The sequence below is a fragment of the Macaca fascicularis genome, chromosome 4 (genome assembly GCF_037993035.2).
Source record: "Macaca fascicularis isolate 582-1 chromosome 4, T2T-MFA8v1.1".
Taxonomy (NCBI): domain Eukaryota; kingdom Metazoa; phylum Chordata; class Mammalia; order Primates; family Cercopithecidae; genus Macaca; species Macaca fascicularis.
In genome coordinates this window covers 124753197-124777493 of record NC_088378.1, presented here as the reverse complement: position 1 = coordinate 124777493, position 24297 = coordinate 124753197, and the positions used below count along the sequence as shown (strand labels likewise).

The following is a 24297-nucleotide window of genomic DNA, read 5'->3' as shown; positions in this document are numbered from 1 at the left end:
ATCTTGCGGCATGTGTTTTATTGCTTGAGGTTTTTGCAGGTCATATAAATGGAGATAACCAATAGTAGTTGGATGGTTTATTTTTCCGTAAAGGGGAAACATTTAAAGGATATCTCGGGCCTTGCAAAGACCACACATTTCAGAGGCTCTCTGCTTTTGACTACTGCATTTTGTCCCTTGGCAATCTCTGACCTTCAAGAAAGTACTAAAACTTTTAATTTTTCATTGAAAACATCAGAGAAACAATTAACTTTCTTAACAATTTTATTTCCATTCTTCAGCTACCACTTTTGCATCTTTTTTTTCATAAAGAAAACTCCTTAAAAATAAAACAAAATCCACATAATTACTTTCCAAAATTCTCCCTTTCCCAGTGAAGTTCTCCCGGCTTCTTTTTTTGTTTTCAACGGAGTCCCAAGTACTTGATTAAGGGGTAGGTCAGCTTTGAGAGACATTCTTTGTAAAAATGCTGAATCTGGGAAACCCTATCACCTATGGCCAGGAAGTGTCTCTGTTACAAATAATTTAAGAGAGGAAAAAAGAGAGGAAGATATTTTGGGAAGCGACTGGCCCAAAGTGCTACTAAACCCTTCCGGGCACTGGTTCCCTGAAGTTGGAGCTAACTGGGGCTCTTTCAGAAAGACAAGGTCAAAAGTTCTCAGTGAGGTGGAATGTATGGTATTTTTGCAACTTATGTCTTTCTGTTGGGGGAGGAATTTAAAAAGAAAGATAAATAATAAATGCTTTCTCTGAGTTGTGAATATTTTGCAGAGTAAACTCTGATTTGGTAATAAAATGCCACTATCAGAGAGGCAAGTTGATCATGGTTACATTTGCATAACACTGTAAATTTACTAAAAGTCATTGAATTGTATACTTAAAGAATTTTATAGTATGTAAATTATGCCTTAATAAAGTTATTGGAAAATAAATAACTAAGACTCATCTTTGAGTTAAAGTCAAATGTTAGCCTTTAAAGGTATACTATGTCAGTAATCTTGGGGAGAACAATGGCAGGTAAGACGCTGTGACTGTCATCATGAAACTTGCAATCCATTGGTTGCATTTATGACTATCAGGAAATCTTTCTTTTCTGCTCAGCATTGGTTAAAATATAGATCTTCATTGGACAATTTAAAGCCAATAGGAGACAATTTGTGGAAAGCTTTGGGTTTGCTAATAGAGGTGAAAAATTGGGTTTATGAGAAGAGAAAAAATAATTGGGAGGGGGTGTGGAAAGAGGAAGGCATTCTATCACAAGGAATTTAGGGAATCTATCAGAGGTTCTCGAGCCCATTTATTTCAGAAGGAAGTTATGGGTCCTCCTTGCCTGTTACCCTTCAGAAATAAGTTCGGCAGCCTTCTCTGTGATGTCATAACACTATAGATCTGCTATTTGCAAAGACACGGATTTTATTAATTTGCTTTTTAATGAGGTTCTTTTTATGGTCATAAAATATATGCTTGTTCATTATAGGAAATTTGAAAATTTATTAAAGTATAAAAGGGCTGGGTGCAATGGCTCACACCTGTAATCCTAGCATTTTGGGAGGTCAAGGAGGGCAAATCATTTGAGTCCAGGAGTTTGAGACCAGCCTGGGCAACATGGTGAAACCCTGTCTCTACAAAACAATAAAAACATTAGCTGGGTGTGGTGGCACATGCCTGTAGTTCCAAGTCCCAGCCTTTCGGGAGGCTGAGGTGGGAGGATCATCCGAGTAGAGGAGGCTGAGGCTGCTGTGAGCTGTGATTGTGGCACAGCAACCTGAGTGATAAAGTGAGACCACCATCTCAAAAAAAGAATTAAAGTAAAAGAAAAAGAAAAAAGAAAGAAAAGAAAAAAAATTAAATCAACAACAGCTTTCCCTTGGACAACAATTTTTCAGATAAAGGCAATAGTGTTATTCTTTGGAGTGCCCTGTGGGTTTGTGGAGGTGAGGAGGAATGCCAATTTTTATTGCTTTCTACCTTGATGAATTGTTATGATAGGATTGATTTGCTTCTGAGTATATGCCACTTTTATAATGTATTATATCTTCACTTTTAAAGCCTGCATAGTATTCCCTCTGGGGAATGTTCCTTCTTTAAGCGTCCCCTATCTTTGGACCATTAGCATATGAGAATGCTGTTGGTAATTTCTTTTTAAAATCAAGCCTAATTCCCTCCTAATTTGTGTTTTGCGGTACTGTGAATGACAGCCACTTAAAAATTCTCTAGAAGAAATGTTTCCTCTTCTCCTCTTTAAAGGTGCTGGTCTGAGGTTGGTGACCAACATGTGGGACAGAACCTTTCCATTGGCCAAGGCTGTGACTATAAGGCCATCATAGAACACGAGATCCTGCATGCTTTGGGATTTTACCACGAGCAGTCAAGAACGGACCGGGATGATTATGTGAACATCTGGTGGGACGAAATTCTTTCAGGTGTGATTGGGTGGAGATTGCTATCACATTTATCACTGGCTGAGACCAATCCTGGAATGACCAGGCCAAATCTGTGTGGACAGGAGCTTCAGCATCTCTAGTGGGAACAAAGACTATGAAGAGGTTATGATGTGTTGGCCCTTTATGTGGGCTGTGCTGATCTGACCGTAATTCATCGCAGATAAGGGTCTCAGGGATCGATGTTAATTCACTGTGGGAGTCAACTGAAAGTTAATCAGAAGCTTTGCTTTGTATCAGAGTTTTCATTAAAACTCTATCTAAACTGTCTACTTTCCTGTCTTAATGAGGAAAGTGAATCCAGCTATTACAGTCATTTCTCTGGATGTGAAATCTCCCGTGCCTATAGAAGGCTGTTTGAGGTTTAGTTGATTATTCCATGACTATAGGACATACTTGAGAAGTATTTTTTTCAGTTGCTTTACCAAATCAATAAAAAATGTTTAAAAACAAAAGCAAAAAATACATGCTTTTATCTGAAATAACACCCCAATTATGTTAATTCTGGCTAGTTATCTGGGTTCTGATTAATCAAAGGTTAATGTTTTTTTCTTCCTTGTTTCTAAGCACCTTGCTTCTTCTGCCTCCATCTCATACTATGCAAAAGATAACAGTTTGGTCTTACATGTTATTCAGTTATATTATTCTAAAAATTTCATTGTTCTTTAGGTTGTTTTGTTTTGAGACAGAGTTTTGCTCTTGTTGCCCAGGCTGGAGTGCAATGGTGCGATCTCGGCTCACTGCAACCTCTGCCTCCTGAGTTGAAGCGATTCTCCTGCCTCAGCTGGGATTATAGGTGTGTGTCACCACACCTGGTGAATTCTGTATTTTTTAAGTAGAGACGGGGTTTCATCATGTTGGTCAGGCTGGTCTCGAACTCATGACCTCAGGTGATCCTCCTGCCTTGGCCTCCCAAAGTGCTGGGATTACAGGCATGAGCCACTGTATCTGGCCTTTACTTTCCTTAATTGTTTGAGACAATGAAGTAGAGTGCTTTTGAGTACGCTAGAACATTTATTGAGCAGTTTCCTGATGTACTAGAAAAAAAAAAAAAAAAAAAAGAAGAAGCCAATGCTATGTTTCTGAAGATAACTAGTTTTTAAGTAGGAATTAGTGTAGAGAATGCAAAAACATCGTTTTCGGCAGTTAGAGATTAATGCAACTTTAATGTATTTAAAATGCCTTAACTGTTTCCAGGCATGGCTTTTATAAAACAAATCATAGCCTTGTGTAGGTATCTGTTTTATTTAGATCCCAATTTTATATGCGGATTCATATATTGCAGTGCATCTATAATAATTTTACTTTTAGGGGCTTGGAAGAACTGACCAACCTTTAAAATTAATTATGAATCTTCAAAAGTTTTCTGCCAGGACTGTAATAGTTCATTTCAGAGTAAGGTGGTCAATGATTTTCACATGAGATCAGGGTAGATAACGCTGCCTAATCAAAATCACCTGTGAGGTTTCTCATCCTGTGCCTTCCCAGTCTTTTATATTCTGGTAACTCTATGAATGTGGGTTGGTGTAGTAAGGAAGAAAAATGTAACTTATAAGTCTAATAGGTCACCAGGTTTGAGCCTACCCACTTACTCCAACCATCTTACCACCATCCACTGGACCAGAGGCCAGATAGCACTCTTTTTTGCCTCCCAGTCCAATCTAGAAAAGTTTTGGAGCATATTCACCCAGAGATGAAATAATAGCTCAGGCTTCGTGTACCTATCTCTCAGTAGTAATTGTGTTATAACTGTGTGTGTGTAGAAGGAAGAAGGAAATGGAGTAATAGGTCCAAGGACTGAATCTCTGATTGCACTACTCAGGGGACTATTAGACTTTGTCTATATTTGCCTGTAAGCCCTAATTTCTTATCTTCCCGTGCATATACTTGGCTTTGATAAAAATTTTGTAAGAAAGCAGAAAACATTCCTACTTCCAAGTCTTATAGAAGACAATACTTAGTGCTTTTAAAATGGTTTTAGGCCAAATGAGGTTCCCTTTATCGGAGTGAGGGACATTTGCCAGGGTCAAGTGCAGACTTGCTCAGCTCTGGTTTGAGCACGGGTTGCTCAACACATATTTGCTCGTCTCCTATCTGTGTTTTCATCAGGTACAATTCCATATATCTAAATTGACTGCAACCACGGGAGAACTGTTCTCAAAAGAGACATCAAATCTAATAAGATTGTCAACACAGGCAGTATTATTTATCAGGGTAATTTATGAATTTTATTGATTTAACTTTGGTTAATGACAAGCTTTCTGTTTAACTTAAGGAGACACGGTACTGGCAATGTAATTCTCTCCCAACGTCCATCTCCATTTCTTGAATCGGAATTGTGTTTTTGAAATTTGTTTCCTTATGCTAGGGAAAAAACTCAACTTTTGAGGTCTAGCAGGGGTTGACAAACTATAGTCCATGGGCCATATCTACTTGCTTTTGTAAATAAAGCTTTATGGAAACACAATCATAACCATTTGTTTAAGTATTGTCTATGGCTGTTTTTGTGCTACAATGGCAGACTTGAGTAGTTACAACAGAGAACATATTTTCTATCTACTCTAGAACAGGTTTGCTGACTGACCCCTGGTTTACAGGATCACATGCCCTGGATTATAGCCCCTTTTCACTCTCAGCTGTGAGTCCCTATCCTATTCACTGTTGGGGGCCACTAGCAGCCTAGCACAGCTCTCAGTGGATACTAGGCCCAACAAAAACATGTTGAATACATTTTTAAAAATTATTCAAAATATTTGTTTGTTAAGTATTCTCATAAGAATCCATGAGTAATACAGATTAAAATAATCTAACCTGATGGGATTTTTGTTTTTGTTTTGAGACAGAGCCTTGCTCTGTCATCCAGGCTGGAGTGCAGTGGTGCAATCTCGGCTCACTGCGACCTCCACCTTCCGGGTTCAAGCGATTCTCATGCCTCAGCCTCCTGAATAGCTGGGATTACCAGCATCCGCCACCATGCCCAGCTAATTTTTGTATTTTTTAGTAGAGACGGGGTTTCACCATGTGGGCCAGGCTGGTTTTGAACTCCTGGCCTCAAGTGATCCACCAGCCTCAGCTTCCCAAAGTGCTGTGATTACAGCTGTGAGCCACTGTGCCCTACCTCTAATCAGATGATTCATGGAAAATTAAGTAAAGCACATCCAGTGAGTTGAAAGTGCTTTGCTTCAGGAGCCACTGAGAGTTACCAAAAGATTCTAGACTCTTGATGCTCTTTACAATTCCATTACCTCAAATGATATCCTAGGACCAAGTACTGTGGAGGGATTAACTTTCCACTTCCCTGTTAGAGCCATTGTTTCTTTTAGACCTGTCCCACCTTCAAAAATGCTCTGATCTCTCTCAAGTAATTCCCAATACAATCCCCATGAGTTGGGAGAATGAAACATCAGTATTCAGATTTTACAGTTAAAGCAAGATATTGCTCAAACGTGGTCTTGTTCCTTAGCTTTTCCAAAAGCATTCAGAGACTCCCACAGGCACCTGCTGGAGCACCGCCTGGCCACACCACACTTCTGCAGTCCTGCATGTAACTCTGTAAGAGGCAGTTACGTTTTTTTCTCTCTAATTGTTCAAAGTAACTGGATGAGGCCAGGCACTGTGGTTCATGCCTATAATCCCAGCACTTTGAGAGACCGATGCAGGCGGATCACCTGAGGTCAGGAGTTTGAGACCAGCTTGGCCAACATGGTGAAACCTCATCTCTACTAAAAATTCAAAAATTAGCCAGGCATGGTGCGGCGCGCCTGTAATCCCAGCTACTCAGGAGGCTGAGGCAGGAGAATTGTTTGAACCCAGGAGGCAGAGGTTGCAGTGAGCTGAGATCTTGCCATTGCACACCAGCCTGGGAAACAGAGCAAAAACTCCGTCTCAAAACTAAACAAGCAAACAAACAAAAAGTGACTGGACAAAGAGCTAGAGAAGAATATGAGGATGGGAAGTTATGACTGGAAGAGTTAGCCACATTTGCAGTCAGTTTTCCTATCACTCCACAAGAAGAAAATCAAAAATCTGCAAAACTTTCCATTAATGCAGCTCAAACAGTAAATTCCCGATGGTTATTAGTCAATTCAAAGACCCTCTGATCAGTTATTTTGTTCAGTTTTTTACATGGCAGCACATCTTATCTCACTTTCACTAATCTCAGAAAAATATCTACCTTTCCTCTTTTGACAGGAAAATAAGTTTTCTTCTTCCCATTTTATTTTTATTCTCCATGAGGCTATTGCTGGAACAGAAGGATGTGAGCCTTGACTGACAGGATCCCCGTCTTGCTTTCAGCTGCTTACCTTTCCCTCTGCCCCTCAGATTTCCTTCTCCTAACCCATGAAGAGTAGGCCAGGTACAGCTCTGGGCAGACTCAGTGGATGAGATACTTGGCTGTTAGAACGATGTGTCTTGAATATAATCAATTGTGAACATTTTCCTGAATTCAAAAATTATTTTTCCTGTCCTTGGGAATGACTTCCTCAGCTTTGCTATTTTACCTTCTCTTTCTGAAAGTCTTACACACACATACACACACACACAGATACACACACAATTGTATATATTTATAATGTATCTTTGGTGTAAACATGTACATATACTTAGTAATTTCTAATATTTATCTGTATTCTATAATATGTATTTTAGTTATTGCAATATTGTGCACATTATTGTATATTAATATGTTAACTAATAATAATCAATGATACATAGTAATTTTACATTATATTGCTTATAAAATATAATTTATATTTAATTTATATTTAGATTTATTTAAATATATACTTGAATATAATAAATCTATTTTATTAGATTATTTATATATTATTATATATCTATATATTATTTATAGAGTAGATATAATCAATATAATATTTATTAATATTAGTATTTATTAATATGTATTATATATAATATATATTTATATATTATATATAATATATTTATTTAAATATAATAATCTATTTAAATATATATATTTAATAACTATTTCCCTTTTTTGGAGGGTCTCTGGGTCTGTAGTCAAAGAGCAGCACGGGGAAAATACCATGACAGAGCAGGACCTGTGGATTCTCTCCCTAACAGGTTACCAGCACAACTTTGACACCTATGATGATAGCCTCATCACAGACCTCAATACACCCTATGACTATGAGTCTTTGATGCACTACCAGCCTTTCTCATTTAACAAGAATGCAAGTGTTCCCACCATCACAGCCAAGATCCCTGAGTTTAACTCCATTATCGGACAGCGCCTGGATTTCAGTGCCATTGATTTAGAGAGGCTGAACCGAATGTACAATTGCAGTGAGTACCTCTGTTTTTGAGAACTTGGTAAACTAGCCTCAGCAGAGATTCCCTCAGCCTTAGAGATTTCCTTTACATTTTCCTTTACTCTTCTTTAATGTTCTAGCTAAAAGAATAAGAACAAACTGCATAACTTTTGTTGGTCTACTTCTAGACCCATTTGTTTAAGTATTGTCTATGGCTGTTTTTGTGCTACAATGGCAGAGTTGAGTAGTTAAAAACAAAAAACAAATAAAACTATAGCACCAACCTTATAGGATGGTTATAAAAACCAGTTATGTAGTTGTGTTTTGTAAAGTCAAGGTACTGGACAAATGTAAGGAGCTGTTATTGTCTAGCTTCTTTTGCTTCTTTTGGAGGATGCATTATTATGTAAAGCTCAAGATACGTGATAGACTTGAAAGCATTTTGTATCCTGAAAAATTTTTTATGTACATTAGTTATTCCTAGAGTAACCTAATCCTCTGGGGCAGGGTATTTTCTAAAGATGACCCCACTAGCCTTCAGAGATAAAATGTTTGATTCTGTTCAGTAAGTATGTACAGAAGACCTACTAAGTACAAAGCCAAGTATTATAGGTACCTTGTTCTTGATCTAAAGGCGTTTATGGTTGGTATTTACATAGCAGAGAATGATTATAGATTTTTTTTTTAATCTTGACTCTGTGAGATAGGTAGGGCTGTGTCTATATCAGCAAGTACTAAGATCTGATGACAGTAAGATTTGCGTTTGAGAAACAGTCAAGAAAACAAGCTTGTGATACTGTTGTATCTGAGCAATGAGGTTTTAGTGGCTTAAGACATTAGCTATTTGGAATGACTATCTTTCATTTTTAACCAGATGATAAAAATATCATTTTCAGCCACAACTCACACTCTTTTGGACCACTGTACTTTTGAGAAGGCAAACATCTGTGGGATGATTCAGGGCACCACAGATGACACTGACTGGGTCCATCAGGACAGTGCTCAGGCTGGAGAAGTGGATCACACCTTGCTGGGACAATGCACAGGTCAGTGAAAGTGGAAAGCAAACACATTGATGTGGTTCAACAGGTTCGATTAGGTTATGCTAATCACCATGTTTTGCCTCAGTCAGAATGTTAGTTATCAAACTTGAAAATCTGAACAAGGACAAAAAAATTTCTCATATCTTAATTATTAACTCAATAAAAAGCATCCAGTCTCTGGGCACACAAAAGAAAGATGCATTTAAGCAAAACTGATATTGGTATATGATTGATAAGATAAAACCTCGTAAATAAAGGCAATGTCTGTAGAGCCACACCCTCCTAAAGAAATATAATGTGAGTCACATATATAATGTAGAATTTTCTAATGTCCACGTGAATCTGGCTCTGTGGCACAATGGATAACACATCGGACTTTTAACACCTATGTGAAAAAGTAAAATAAAACAGGTGAAATTAATTTTAATAACGTATTTTGTAACTCAGTATATCCAAATAGTAGCATTTCAACATGTAATCAATATAAAAGTTGTTACAAGATGCTTCACTTTTTTCAGGCTAAGTATTTTAAATTTGACACATATTTTACTCCTGCAGTGCATCTCAGTTTGCACTGGCCACAATTCAAGCACTCAACAGCCACATAGGTTTGGTAGCCACTGTATTGGATAGCACAGCTTCAGATACTTCCTATATATGGTTTGTGTAGTGAAAAAGACAGACAGTTATGGACTAAGTGACTTCACCACTTACTAATTGAAATATGGCTTCACCACTTACTAATTGTGACCACAGGAAGTTGTTGTTATGTGTGTGCTTTTTCTAAAAGTCTTGGCTTTTGCAAGCCTCTGTAAACATCAAAATATTGATGTCTACTTCACAGTGACAGTGGAAGAAGATAATGCATACAAAGCCCCTACCTGCAGACCAGCAGCTTCACTTCCCATTTTTCCATCTTCCCTTTCTCTCCAGAGGTTCCATTTATTTTGTTTTTCTGTTTTAGCCTTCTAGTGTTCTGTGCCTGCCATTGAATTCATCTTAACCATATTTGGAAGCAGATGAGGTTATGGATTATTATAGCCTTTTAAAGACTAGACTATTGCGAAGTCACTTAGTCTACAACTGTCTGAGAGTTGGTGAGATTCCCTTCCCAGAAGGGACACAGCCTGTCACCCAGATTCCAGGCCACCACAGGGAATGTCAGAGGTGATAAGCCACTGACACTTCCTCCACCTTTGGAAGAGGGTAAAAGTTTCTGTCACAGATCAGATTATCAAATATATCATTCCAAGTGTCCAAAGGTTGATCCAAGCCTGAAGTGCTCTCTAAATTTCCGTTTTAGCCTCTAATCCAACCTATTCTGTGGGCTTGCTGCTAGGCTAATGTACAATTGCCAGCTAAACACAAAGGTAATCTTTACTGTGAGAGGAATCTGCTGAAAGAATGTTCTAGTAAGAGAAAAGGACCACAGCCCAGAAGAAAGATCTGGAAAAGCTGTATCAGGTTAACTTGAGCAGCTATTATGCTTCTTTCAGAGGAGGTATGTAATGAAACATGTCCCTCTGCTAGAGAACTCTTGCGTAGTTACAGGTGGATGCATAGACATGAAGAGCTCGAAGGATCCCTTGGGAGGATCCCTCCCATTCAAAACCCACAGAAATAAATAAACACCTAGGTATTGGCAGAGCTGGGGATAATTTAGGCCTCCAGAGTTCTGGACTTGAATTATTTGACTCTCAATGAATGCTTCATAAAAGAATTCCTCAGTAAGAATTACTTAGAAACCTTTTTAGCCTTGTGCACTCTTTTTTTTTTTTTTTTTTTTGTAACCCAGGCATTCAATATATAATTATAATTCAGAGGTCTCAGGCAAGTTCAAATACTGAGAAGAAGCTACAAGGGAATATAATTTGCCCTGCATTAATATTAAAGTCATTGTGATATTTTAAGCGTGGTAGGAGGCTTATTTAAACCATCATTGCTTGCTGCTGATATGAAAGGCAAGTGCCTGAGTGTGAGGCAGGATGAAGCTGGGAGCATCACGGAGCAACACTGGAGTACCCAGCACTATACTGTACACTTACTTTATTTTTATCTTGGGAAATGTTTTGATTGAAGTGTTTTGATATGGAGTTGAGTGTTGGAACACAGGATAAAGAACTTCTTCATATGCAAGAATTTTTCATTGTGCTTGACTTTGACAAGTGTGTGGTTTACCAAATGGTACATTTGTTTAGCTACCTGATTATTTTTAGAGGAATGAGTTTTGAGGTATCTGAGTCAGGTAAACCCCATCTCTGGCACTAATGTACACACTTTTCACCCTCTTCAGTGTCCTTCCAATGCCTCCTTTTACATTCAGGAGAAATTTCCATTTAGTCTCTAATGTGTCCTGAATAGCCCTTCTTATAATATAGTAAAGATTATTTTTTGCCACTGATTATTTTTGCCACCTAGTTATTAGGCTAGCAACAGGGGAAATTGAACCCTTATCATTGTCAATGTTTAAAACCAAATCCTAACCCTTTGAATTCCACAGTGTCTTATACAATGACGAGACCAACCCAACTCTTTTCCTTGGAATGAATCTCTAATTTAAATGACGAAGTCAATGAGAATAATAGAATTCATCTCACAGACACCAAATTCCATCAAACATTGCTTGAAGCCTGTGTTTCTTTAAGTCAGAGGTATACATTTCACAATCTTGGAACAAAGGCAATCAAACGCAACAGTGGAGAGCAAGCTTTAGCCAGTGACTAAGTCCATTGAGACAGAGAATGTTTGTTGAAAAATGTCCTTCTTTTTATTTTCCTCTGAAGAGTTCTAGCTTTTGTTGCCTGGACAATGGCCATGGTTCACTATTTCACTTTGTTTGGGTGGACAGAACCTTGGGGTGTGGGAAGCCAGACGTGTGATGTCTGGGTGCTCTTTCCATAGGTGCCGGCTACTTCATGCAGCTCAGCACCAGCTCGGGGTCCGCGGAAGAGGCAGCCCTACTGGAGTCTCGGATTCTTTACCCAAAGAGGAAGCAGCAGTGCCTGCAATTTTTCTATAAAATGACCGGAAGTCCTTCAGACAGACTCATTGTCTGGGTCAGGAGGGATGACAGCACAGGCAATGTTCGCAAGCTGGTAAAGGTGCAGACTTTTCAAGGTACTTAGAGGCATCCACACAAGGAATGGATTGGGTTAAAATCTGGGATCCTGCTGCTTCTCCTCCTTCCCTCTTTCTTCCTACTCCTCCTTCTTCTCTCTTGCCTCTTCCTTTTCCTCCACCCACTTCCTCCTCTTCTCAGAGCTTAACATAATGTATGGCATGTTTTAATTACTCTATGAATGTTTTAACCACTGAGAAATTAGAAGCAGTATCTTGGGCTTAGGTAGGGATGAAATATATTTTTGTAAGAAGCCAGTCAGAATATACAAATCCAGTTTTCACTAGAAATTTAGAGAAAGCAAAGGCCAAGACTGAGAAAATGGATGGTTCAGGAATGGAGATAAGAAGCTAAAAGACCTGTGGGAATTGATGTTGCTGGACAGAGAGTAGTTAAATAGTTGACCAGCTCATGCCTGGAATCCCAGCACTTCGGGAGGCCGAGGTGGGCGGATCACAAGGTCAGGAGATTGAGATCATCCTGGCCAATATGATGAAACCCCGTCTCTACTAAAAATGCAAAAATTAGCTAGGCATGGTGATGCACACGCGTGTAGTCCCAACTACTTGGGAGGTTGAGGCAGGAGAATTGCTGGAACCCGGGAGTCGGAGGTTGCAGTGAGCCAAGATTGCACCACTGCACTCTAGCCTGGCAACAGAACAAGACTCCATCTAAAAAAAAAAAAAAGAAAAAGAAAAAGAAAAAAAGTTGACCATAGTGTTTTGCATCTGTTTCAGAAAAACAAATGATACCATTATTTAATATGCTGATGTAACTTGAAGCCTGCTTGTGAAGTTGGTGGCAAATAAGTCATTTGTATACGTTAACTTCCTATAATCACTTACATGTTCCTAAGTGTCGCTTTGAATATTTACATAAGAAGGTCAACATGTAAATGATTACAGATGGAGAAACTTTTTGTTGAAAAGAAAGCTTGTCTCCCTTTTCCTAGTTATGAATGAACCACCACCACAAGAAAAGAAAGCAAATACTTTGTTTATAACCCTGGATCTTGATTTATGGCCAGATTATCCTAGCATCCAACCTCCTACCTTAGCATTTAATTTATCCATTGAAATGAGTCCAGAGAAAGGAATTAGTTTTTATATATCTGCTGCTCTTGAAGGAGAAACCTTCCTTAGAGGTCACTTGTAAGAATAGGTGCCCAAATCACCTATATCCAAGCCACTGTGTGGGCTGCCTGAGAACTCTACAAATCACAGTTTGGAGGGGCTCACTTTTCTGGTTGAAATTTATCATAGTTTACATGATGAAAGGATGACAGCTAGATACGCTTTAGGAGTTGAGGATGTGTTATGTTACCAAGGATTGTAAATATTTAATGAGAAAATGAGTTGGAGTTTCAATAGTATTGATGGGAGCTGTTATCACTCACTTTCATCTAAAGCTAAAAGTGTTACTTTTAAGCATAAAACCAACCAAGCAAACATCGCATGCTTAATTATTTTCTTACACTGCTGTGCTTTGTGTTTCATTGAATTCAGAGTATGTCTGTGTAAGTTCCCTGGGAACACTGTATGAATGGGTTTTTAAAGTAGTCTGTTCCGATACTGGTTTGTCAATGACATTTTTCAAAAAGGTTAATTGAATATCACTTAGTGTTGTTTATGTGATATTCAACTTAAGACAGTTGCAACCAATTTGAATAGCTTTTAAGTTTTGCAAAATGTATATTTTGACCAAAACAGTTACACACAAAATATGTCCATATGCATATCTGTATATAATATATGTTGCATACGTAATGCTTATATACAAACTTACATGAAAAATGTTTGCATACAACTATGTGTATGTACACACGCACGCACACACACACACATTTTTACTGAGGCCAGGACTTCCTTATAGATGACAATTCTGAACTAACAAGGATTAAGTTTGTCTCAAACAATCTTAGTAGCATTGTTGCCTGACTGATTTAGGGCAGCCCTGTGGAAGCATATAAATGAAACCTTCTTAAAAATTTCACAGATGAATCTTTGCCTATATGGTATAGTCTCCTGGGTCTCCTTCCCAGTACCAATTCCCCCATCTCAACCTCATTTTGACATCCTATATTAAGAAAAAACAAAGCAGGTACTCATCAGCCAGAACGGAATCCTATTCTCTTGACAGAATTTCCGTGATCTATAACCTGCTGGATAAATAGTTCAAATCCTATATCTCTGTTCCTATTCCTAGACTTTCTGGCACCTATTGCCCTTCAAGTCCATGTGTGTTCCAGTAGGCTGCAGTGCTCTGCCCAGGATACTGCAGCTACCTAGATTTGTATGTTACAGAGGTGGTCGTGTGCTTTCTCTAGCTCTCTCCTATGTTCCCATGTAACCTAACCACACAGACCATAATCAGCTCCACCCTAGGAAACAGAATATTGTTAGACCTGTCCCTTGAAGTTGTCCTTAAAGAGAATGGCCTGAAAACAAAGGGAGATTCAAGGTCTTTTCCATTTCAGGGAAAATATAGTTCTGTAAGTAGATTTCTGGTTAAAAGACACAGAAGAAGGAAAAAAGACACTCATCTGTAGGAACTCAGTTTGGCCAACATGACTTCCACTTGGAAGCATTTTTCCTCTCCTCTTCAAGCCCAACTCTAGGGAATATCCTGTGCAAAAATACCAATGTAGGTGCATCTCTTTGGGGAATTGAGTTGCTCTGCTTTTGCAGTTTCCTCTCTCCAGTATCCCCAAGCTCCTGTCTGGCTTTGTATGCTGTTCAACGGAGGATCCCATGTTCTAGAACAGGCTTCTCACCATCTTTCCTCAGCTCTTAATTCAAAAGTCCCACCTCTAGTTCTTGCTCAGAGAAAAAGCAAGTAGACCTAATCTTTATTAGAATGTGAATTTCTAGACAAGAGTACTCTCTTTGGATTACCTCGCTCCCCTACATGGTGGACTTTCAGATAATATAAGGAAGAGAAAAAAGTCTAGATGTTGGAGAGGGAGTCAGTTTCAGGTAGGGAAGACTCAGTTAGTCCTACAAGTTATTATCTGCTCTTCAGCATTCCTTATAGCTCTCTGGCAACAAGTGACAGGTCAGACCATATGGAGTTACTATTTTTTGACTTTTGGCTTACAAAATGGCTATTTTATATGATTCAGCCTAACACTTGGGCTTTCATTGCTAACATTAGGGGTTACACTTGAAACCAGCCCACTCAGAAGGAAATCCAGAACCTGGATTCTTATACTGATAGTGGAAAACAAATTCATGGTTAAGACTTGAATGTGAATTTTAAAATAAATCATAGTATTTTAAGAAACCATTTTTCCTTATTAGATATGTAACTTTGGAAAAGTTACTTAACCAGTTTATAATAGTACCTATGTTATAGGGCTGTTGTGAGGATTTGATGAGATTATTTACGGAAAGCACATGGCACTGTGCCAAACTCACAATAAATACTCACTAAGTGTTGGCCATGATTCTCACCAGCCTTGTTCTCTGTCCTCAGGAGATGATGACCATAATTGGAAAATTGCCCATGTGGTGCTCAAAGAGGAACAGAAGTTTCGCTACCTTTTCCAGGGCACAAAAGGCGACCCTCAGAACTCAACTGGGGGAATTTACCTAGATGACATCACTCTAACAGAAACCCCCTGCCCCACGGGGGTCTGGACAGTCCAGAATTTCTCCCAAGTCTTGGAGAACACCAGCAAAGGGGACAAGCTTCAGAGCCCTCGATTCTACAACTCAGAGGGCTATGGTTTTGGGTTAACTTTATACCCCCATGGCAGAGAAAACTCTGGCTACCTGAGACTTGCTTTCCACATGTGCAGTGGGGAGAACGATGCTATCCTGGAGTGGCCAGTAGAAAACAGACAGGTGATAATTACCATCCTCGACCAGGAGCCCGATGTCAGGAACAGGATGTCCTCAAGCATGGTGTTCACTACCTCCAAGTTGCATACATCTCCAGGTGGGTGGTGTCAGCATAAATAAGAACTACTCCTCGACCCAGAAAGGCCCACAGATGTGATTCTGTTGTGCAAGAAAGAGTAACGTTCCCCTCACATTGTCTCCTTGGGAATACCAATAACATAGTTGTATTGGAATTTCAAGTTAAGATTTTCAGTGCCATGATATCCTCCTTCCCTTTCCTAAATTCACTCATCAAACATCTATTGAGGGCTTACCATGTGCCAAACTCTGTACTAGGTACTTAGAATACCAGTGAATCAGGTGGTCCCTGCCTCATCGAGTTCATTGTGATTGAGGAAACAGATACTGCTAATCATTTATCAAATACTCAGAACTTGCTAGGCTCTGTGCAGAGCTAGTGTACTTACTCCTAAAATAGTACTCAATGTTACTATGTTCATGAAATAAACTTACATCAGTAAAGAAATGGACAAACTTTTTTGTTTTTTTTTTTGAGATGGAGTCTTGCTCTGTCACCCAGACTGGAGTGTAATGGCGCAATCTCCGCTCACTGCAACCTCCACCTACCACGTCCAAGCAATTCTCCAGTCTCAAACTCCCGAGTAGAGACGGGGTTTCACCGTGTTGCCCAGGCTGGTCTTGAACTCCTGAGCTCAGGCAATGCACCCGCCTCGGCCTCCCAAAGCGCTGGGATTACAGGTGTGAGCCACTGTGCCCGGCACTATTTTTTTTTTTTTTTTCAAAAGAGAAGACCTAAGCCTTAGAAGAAAGAAGTCGTAGCTGTCCCTCTCTTTTCATTAAGAGAGTCACTCAGTAGCAGACAACAGCTCACTCAGAGCTGTGATTCTCTGCCTCTCCCATCTTTCAATTCTGAATTGCAGTTCTCCTGGAAAGAGTAAATAGCCTAATTTTTTTCCAACACGGTTTTTTTTTTTTTTTTTTCTGATTTACAAAGCCCTGTATCCTTATCAAAGACAAACTGGAAAGTGAAATCTAAAGAGGTAATGTGATTTTATGTTACCTACAACTTTGCAGTGATAAATGACACTGTCATCTGGGACAGGCCGTCCAGGGTAGGAACCTATCATACAGACTGTGATTGTTTTAGAAGCATCGACTTTGGCTGGAGTGGTTTCATCTCCCACCAAATGCTGAAAAGGAGGAGCTTCCTGAAAAATGATGACCTCATCATGTTTGTGGACTTTGAAGGTACTTTTGTTGGTCTTCCTGAGTAAATAACCCTATGCTCTTGGCACTCTACTAATTTTATCCTGATTTTAAAGCACACATAGAGGGTGGGGATGAGGTTAAGAAAAATGTGTTGTAGGAGATTTTATTCAATTGGTCAAGGACTCACATCTTTATTTTAACTGTCCTTGAAAGAAACTGAAATTTTAGTGTCATCTTTTTGATAATTTTATCAGAGGTAACAGTTGGCTGATTTCAATTTAGTTTCCATCAGTCTATCCTTGCTAACTTTATGCTTCCTTTTGCAAATTCGATAAATAAAAATGTGACTGGATTACTTTAAAATAAAAATAGCTAATACTATGGGAATCAGCTGGATTCAAAGCCACTTTTTCATGTCACTAAGGGTGATGGGAGATAGAAGCAGGCTGGGGAACTTTCACCAGAAGTGGGAGTTAATTGTAGTCAGTTACTAATCCTGGATCTTCCTCATGACCCTCTATTTCCTGAAGATATCACCCACCTCAGCCAGACTGAAGTTCCCACTAAAGGCAAAAGACTGAGCCCCCGAAGCCTCATTCTCCAAGGCCAGGAGTTGCAGGTCTCCGAAGAAGGTTCGGGAAAGGCCATGTTAGAGGAAGTGCTACCTGTCAGCCTGAGCCAGGGGCAGCCCAGCCGACAGAAGCGGTCAGTGGAGAACACAGGTCCCCTGGAGGACCATAACTGGCCACAGTACTTCAGAGACCCATGTGACCCAAACCCTTGCCAAAATGATGGCGTCTGTGTGAACGTGAAGGGGATGGCGAGCTGCAGGTAGGCTCTGTGACTGGGGAGACAGGCAGGCCAGCAGACCTGGGCTGCGTGCATGCTTCCCCTGGTAAAGGGTGCTGTTTGCAGAGTAGGGCAAAGACTACCTCAGATGATCAACTGGATGCGGTTTTCCTTGACTCTACAAAGGTGTGCCCTGGATTCATGGGCTTACGCTGCCAGGACAGAGGTGTCCCAGGTCTCCTTGTCTCTTGACTTCCACCTCTTTTCCTCCTCTGGGGTATTGTCAACAGCATCTTGGATGTTGTTGGAATTTCTAACTCTAACAACATCCAAGATGGCTTCTAGCCTAGGGACTTTCTACTCCATGACAGTGGGTCTCAAGACGAAGCTTAAATCTTTGCTGACTACAGATGTTATTATTAGTTCCTAATGATTATTAGTTCTATAGTCTGTCATTTATACAGTGCTATTATTACAGTTATATTTTCAATATTAGTAGTAAGAACACCTGATATTTCTGACCCCTTGTTATACATTGTGTAGTCTCCTGAGCATCTTCCACACATGATCTAAATTCATTCTCACTGCCACCTCTGACATAAGGGCTCTTCTTATCCCCAATTAGTGTATCAAGAAGTTGAAGCTTAGAAAGGTTAAGTAATTTATCTAAAACCTACCCAGACGGAAAATGCTGAAGCTGGGACTTGCATCTAGGTCTGTCTGGCAGCACAGTTTGCTATATTTAATAGTTATTTTTATAATGTTTGCTTGCATGAAACCCTAAAAGCTGTTTCACAAAAGGAGGTATGTGATGACAGAAGTAGCAGTTCCATTTGAACAGTAGCAGATGTAGGAACTATTCTGCCTGCCTCAAAAATTTACATTTCTTCTGAGTTCTTTTTAGTTTCCATGTTTTTTTCTTTTTGTAGTTTTTATTTTGAAATAATTTTAGACTTACAGATACAATGCAAAAATACTACAGAGGCTTTCTCTATACCATTCACCCAGCTTTCCCTAATGTTAGCATATGACACAAACAGTAGTACAATTAGCATAGCCAACAAGTGAACATTGGTACAATGCTAGTAAATACATTACAGGCCTTATTCAGCTCTTCCCAACTTTCCCACTAATGTTCTTTCTCTGTTTCAGGATCCAATTACGGATCTCATGTTATATTTAGCTTTTATGTCTCCTGTCTCCTAATCCCCTCCAATCTGGGACAATTCCTTAGTTCTTTCTTGTCTTTCATTACCTTGACACTTTTGAAGATCTCTGGTCAGGGATTTTTTTTTTTTTGGTTCATCTTGTTCTCTCATGATTAGATTGAGGTTTCACATTTGTGGCAAGATTAGTAAAGATGTGCTATGCCTTCTCACTGCATCACGTGAGCAGGTACATGATGCCGGTACATGTCAGTATTGGTGATGTCAACCTTCATCATCCGGCCAACGGCATGTTGGCCTCTCCACTGAAGAGTTACCGTTTCTCCCTCTGTAATTAATGTTGCAGGAAGTCAGGGACCCCGAACGGAGGGACTGGCTGAAGCCATGGCAGAAGAACATAAATTGTGAAGATTTTATGGACATTTATTAGTTCCTTAAATTAATACTTTTATAATTTCTTACGCCTGTCTTTACTGTAATCTCTGAACATAAATTGTGAAGATTTCATGGACACTTATCCCTTCCCCGATCAATACCCTTGTGTTTTCCTATGCCTGTCTTTACTTTAATCTCTTAGGCTGCCAGGACAATGTCATCTTCTTCCTAAGCTGAGGAGGATGAATGTTGCCTCAGGACCCTGTGATTGTGTCAACTGCACAAATTGTTGGTAGAGCATGTGTGTTTGAACAATATGAAATCTGGGCATCTTTAAAAAAGAACAGGATAACAGCGATGTTCAGGGAACAAGACAGGTAACTTTGAACTGGCCGCAGGTGAGCAGGATGGAATAGAGCTATATTGCTCCTCTTTCATAAGCAAATAGGAGAAATATCCCTGAATTCTTTTTCTCAGCAAGGAACGTCCCTGAGAAAGAGAATGCGTCCTGAGGGTAGGCCTATAAACGGCCCCTTTAGAAGCCTCCTGTCTTTTATGGTCAAAGCCGAAGGGATGAAATAAGCCCGGTCTCCTGTAGTGCTCCCAGGCTTATTAGGAGAAGGAAAATTCCCACCTAATAAATTTTGGTCAGACAGGTTGTTTGCTCTCAAACCCTGTTTCTTGATAAGATGTTATCAGTGACAATGCTTGCCTGAAATTTCCTTAGCAATGTTAATTTCACCTCATCCTGTGATCCTGTGATCTCGCCCTGCCTCCATTTGCTTTGTGGTATTTTATTACCTTGTGAAGTTTGTGATCTCTGTGACCCACACCCTATTTGTGCACTCCCTCCCCTTTTGAAAACCGCTACTAAAAACTTGCTGGTTTTACGGCTCGGGGAACATCACAGATCCTGCCGACATGTGATGTCTCCCCTGGACACCCAGCTTTAAATTTCTCTCTCTTGTGCTCTTTCCCTTTATTTCTCAACCCAGCCAAGACACTTAGGGAATAGAAAAGAACCCACGTTAAACATCAGGAGCGGGTTCTCCCGATAAATTAATACATATCTTGGGAGAGATATTCCAAGACCGTAGAGACATCCTGCTTTTCCTCAAATCCTCACACGCTAATTTCAGCATCTATTGACACATCCCGCCGCAATACTCACCACTGGGATCTTCTAATGTTGATTTCCTATGTCCTTCACACTCGTTAATTAGAATTCTTCTGTAAAGAAGAATGGCCCCTTCACCCCGCTAATTTGTTTATGCGATCGTTTATTTATGTCATGAAGGAATCATAAACATTTATTTTATTCAGTGGGCTCTGTTGCAATAATTTCGTGATTTATTTTGTTGCTTCTATTGTCCCAGTTTTGGCCTTTGGGAGCTATTCCAGGTTGGCTCCTGTGCTCTTTCAACATCAGATTTTATGAACACAATGTTACTTTCTGGCATCATAGCATGCTCTAGGCTCATCTTTTATTTTCCCCGCCCCACCCATATAATCAATCAGTCTTCCAAGAAGCCCTCTGGTTCCTTTTATTGGGGAAGGCCCATCTGTTTCTGGGCTCCAAAGCCATGGGTCTGCATGTCTTTGCCTGACAAGCCCTTAGATGCCAGATTCCACTATGTGCCCCCAACAGGCTTCATCCTTCCCAGGCTAAGGGAGGCCAGGGTTGCCACTTGTATGTCAGCCTCTACTCAGCCAAACTATTCCTCTCCTAGAAACCTGCAGCTGAGAGTTGGGAGAATAAGTTTTTCTAAGATAACACTAGGGGATATCACTAAGTTGTGTTTGGAGGGGACTGGGTCAGAAAAAAAATGTAACAAACTTGCTATTACTCACTGATTTCTAAGAATTCAATTCTCAGGATAGAGATGAGGCTTTGGAAGGTAAAATCATTCAGGATTAGTAAAAGAAAATGCTGACTTTTTTTTTTTTTTTTTTGAGACAGAGTTTTGCTCTTGTCACTCAGGCTGGAGTGCAATGGCGTGATTTCAGCTCACTGCAATTTCCACCTCCCGGGTTCAAGCAATTCTCCTGCCTCAGCCTCCTGAGTAGCTGGGATTACAGATGCCCACCGCCATGTCTGGCTAATTTTTTTGGTATTTTTAGTAGAGACGGGACCATGTTTGCCAGGCTGGTTTCGCCATGTTGGCCAGGCTGGTCTCAAACTCCTGACCTCAGATGATCCACCCGGCCTCCCAAAGTGCTGGGGTTACAGGCGTGTGCTATCATGCCCAGGGAGAAAATGCTGACTTCTGATTGTTTCACTCTGCCCTGTAGAATTCTGCTGAGCAGACTTTGTAGTAGGAATGTTTGAAACAAAGGCTGGAATTGTTACAAAGGTATGGATGAGACATTACCAGTTATATGCCTTGGTTATGAGATTAGTTGATCTTTATACCAGACAACATTAAGAAACAAAACTAAGGGCTGGCCATTGTGTGCTTACTGTGTGTCAAATACCTTGATAAGTACAGTGTCCTCATTATCTCATGTGACCCTCAGGGCAACCTCATAAGATAGTGACAGTACACTAACCTTACAGTAACATTTTATTTGATATTATTTAGAAGTTTCCAAGCTACCACTGATGCTCTAAGTCAGACTGTATCTGGGGAATTTCCTTTGTAGCTTATATTCTTAGCCAGTGTCAGGCAATGTGTTCCTTTAGTGTCTCAGACCTTCCTCCTGAATCCTTGGTGGCTGAGAATCCTGGATCTGGAGGTATACCTCTTGGGATTAAATTTCAAGTGTGAAATGCTTACTAACAATGTGACCTTGAGCAAATTATTTAACCTTCCTGTAAGATGAAGATGATGAGAATGGCCAAGTAATAGCCTCCACCTCAAAGGGTTGTTGCAGGGTTAAATTAGTTGGTTCATATACAGCACTTGAAATGGGACCAGGCACTACGTGGACCTGCTCAGTGAGTATTTGCCATTTTTATTGCTGTGGAGATGAGTTTTGCTAGGAGACACCTGAGGTCTGGGTAGTTCCCACACTCCCTTCATGTCCTTTTCCCTCAGGTGCATCTCTGGACCCGCTTTCTTCTACACAGGGGAGCGCTGTCAGGCCATGCAGGTGCACGGCAGCGTCCTGGGCATGGTGATCGGAGGCACAGCTGGCGTGATCTTCTTGACCTTCTCCATCATTGCCATCCTTTCCCAAAGGCCAAGGAAGTGACCTGCCTGCTGGCATTGACCAGACCACAGCAGCACCTCCTCCATGCAGGCCTTATTTTCCCATGGTCAGTGCAGTTTGGGGCAGCTTTTTTATCAGCCTTGCTTTGGATAGGACCTCCAAGGACTAAGGCCTCCAGCCCCATAGGTGACCCTTGTCATGTTTCTGCCCCACATAATCCCATTACCTTGCTCTGTGCTCCTAATGTATCTAGGGTGTCCTGTGACAACACTCATCACACTTCATAGTAAATCACTTGTTTGACTGACTGTCTTTCCTATAGACTGTAAGCTCCATGAGGGCAGGCACATATTGTTCTCATTGACCATGCTGGTCCCAGTGCCTAGAGGCATGGGCGGCACATTGTGTGCACTCAACAATGGTTGAATGAATAAAACAAGAAATGAATGAATAACTAAGATGTAGAAACTCTCATTTATATTGCAGATCAAATATATACGATGAAATTCATATGCTGAATATATTAGAATCAAATGCTCATTTTTCATTAGACGCAGTGGTGTCATTACTCTTTTAAGATCTTGTTAAAGATTTCAAATAAAGGTTCTTCTGGGCAGCCAGGCTTCACAGCATTTGCTTTCCTGTGAAATTCTAAGAGAAGACCTTTAATAAATTTAATAAATATTGAGTTAACACCTTCTTTGTATCTGGTATTGTATGTAAGTGTGGGTGTGCATGTGTGTGTTGAAGGGTGGGGGTGTTCAAAAGCTCTTTCCCAGATCTTTTAAGTTTAATAGTATATTTTATAGCTATTTATGTACAACATTATCATATTAACAAACTGAAGGTATCAGGGAACTTTAAAGAAGTATTTTTAGTTATGCTTTCTTTCCATAGTTCCTAAGGAGATAAAATCTGTCTGGGGCAAAGAAATTCCAAGATAGATCAAGTTCCAAGATAGATAGCTAGGGAAAAAAAAAAAAAAGCTAAAGTTTCTATACCCAATCAGCAAAGAGTCAACTCTGTAAGTTTAATAAAAGAAAAGCTTTTAAGGGTTCTGAGTGGTCCTTTAAGTTATCAGGCTTTGTAAGTAGATATTTTATGACAATTTTGTAGAGTTAAAATGCACTGGAAACAAAATGAGAGATTAACAAGAGTTTCTTTAATGCAAAGGTATAAGAACAGTTTCTAGCAAGTGAAAACAGCACCCCTGAGGGCAATAACTCTCAAACTTGAGGTACATCCATATCCCAGGGAGGGCTGAGTAAAACAGATTACAGGGCCCCATCCCCAGAGTTTCTGGGTCAGTAGATCTAGGGTGGGATCTAATAATGCGCATTCTTAAATGTGCCAGGATCTAACAAGATATAAGAATGTGCCAGAATCTAATAAGTTCCTGGGCCATGCTGCTACTGCTACTGACTGCCCCACAACCCCCACCTCACAGACACCTTGAGAACCACTGCTCTAATGGATAGAAAACAGGTCTAGAAGCCAAGCGTCCTGGCTGCAGGCTTGGATTGCCCATCCAGCTAGCTGGGTAATTTTAGTAAGAAATCATTTAAGCTCTTGATCTTAGTTTACTAACTTGTCAAATGGAAATAATAGCTGACTATCTCCTTCCACATGACTTTACTACCTACAGAGTAGCAGAGTAATACAATGGGATAATGAATATGAACCTATCTCAGAGTTCAATATGCATGAAAATATTACTATTCAATGTTCAGACTAGATAGGAAGCTATCCTGTCACCAGCCCAATTGTATTATCTCCAAAGACCAGCTTGGAAATGGATTCCAGCTTTGTTTCTTGCTGTGCTTCACATTCCTGCAAACCCTCCACTAACCTCACAGTTAGGCCT

General features: G+C 40.0%; 1 protein-coding gene across 1 annotated transcript in view; it reads left to right on the top strand.

The window, feature by feature from the left end:
• MEP1A (meprin A subunit alpha) overlaps positions 1-23163 on the top strand; it is a 43167-nt gene extending 20004 nt beyond the window's left edge. Inside the window, exons 7-14 of the mRNA XM_005552799.3 lie at positions 2248-2423; positions 7530-7751; positions 8614-8763; positions 11662-11877; positions 15353-15817; positions 16816-16989; positions 17481-17781; positions 22319-23163. Of these exons, the coding sequence (XP_005552856.1) occupies positions 2248-2423; positions 7530-7751; positions 8614-8763; positions 11662-11877; positions 15353-15817; positions 16816-16989; positions 17481-17781; positions 22319-22475 (1861 nt within the window). The 3' untranslated portion in view covers positions 22476-23163. The remainder of the gene's footprint in view (positions 1-2247; positions 2424-7529; positions 7752-8613; positions 8764-11661; positions 11878-15352; positions 15818-16815; positions 16990-17480; positions 17782-22318) is intronic.
• Positions 23164-24297: the final 1134 nt, after the last annotated feature.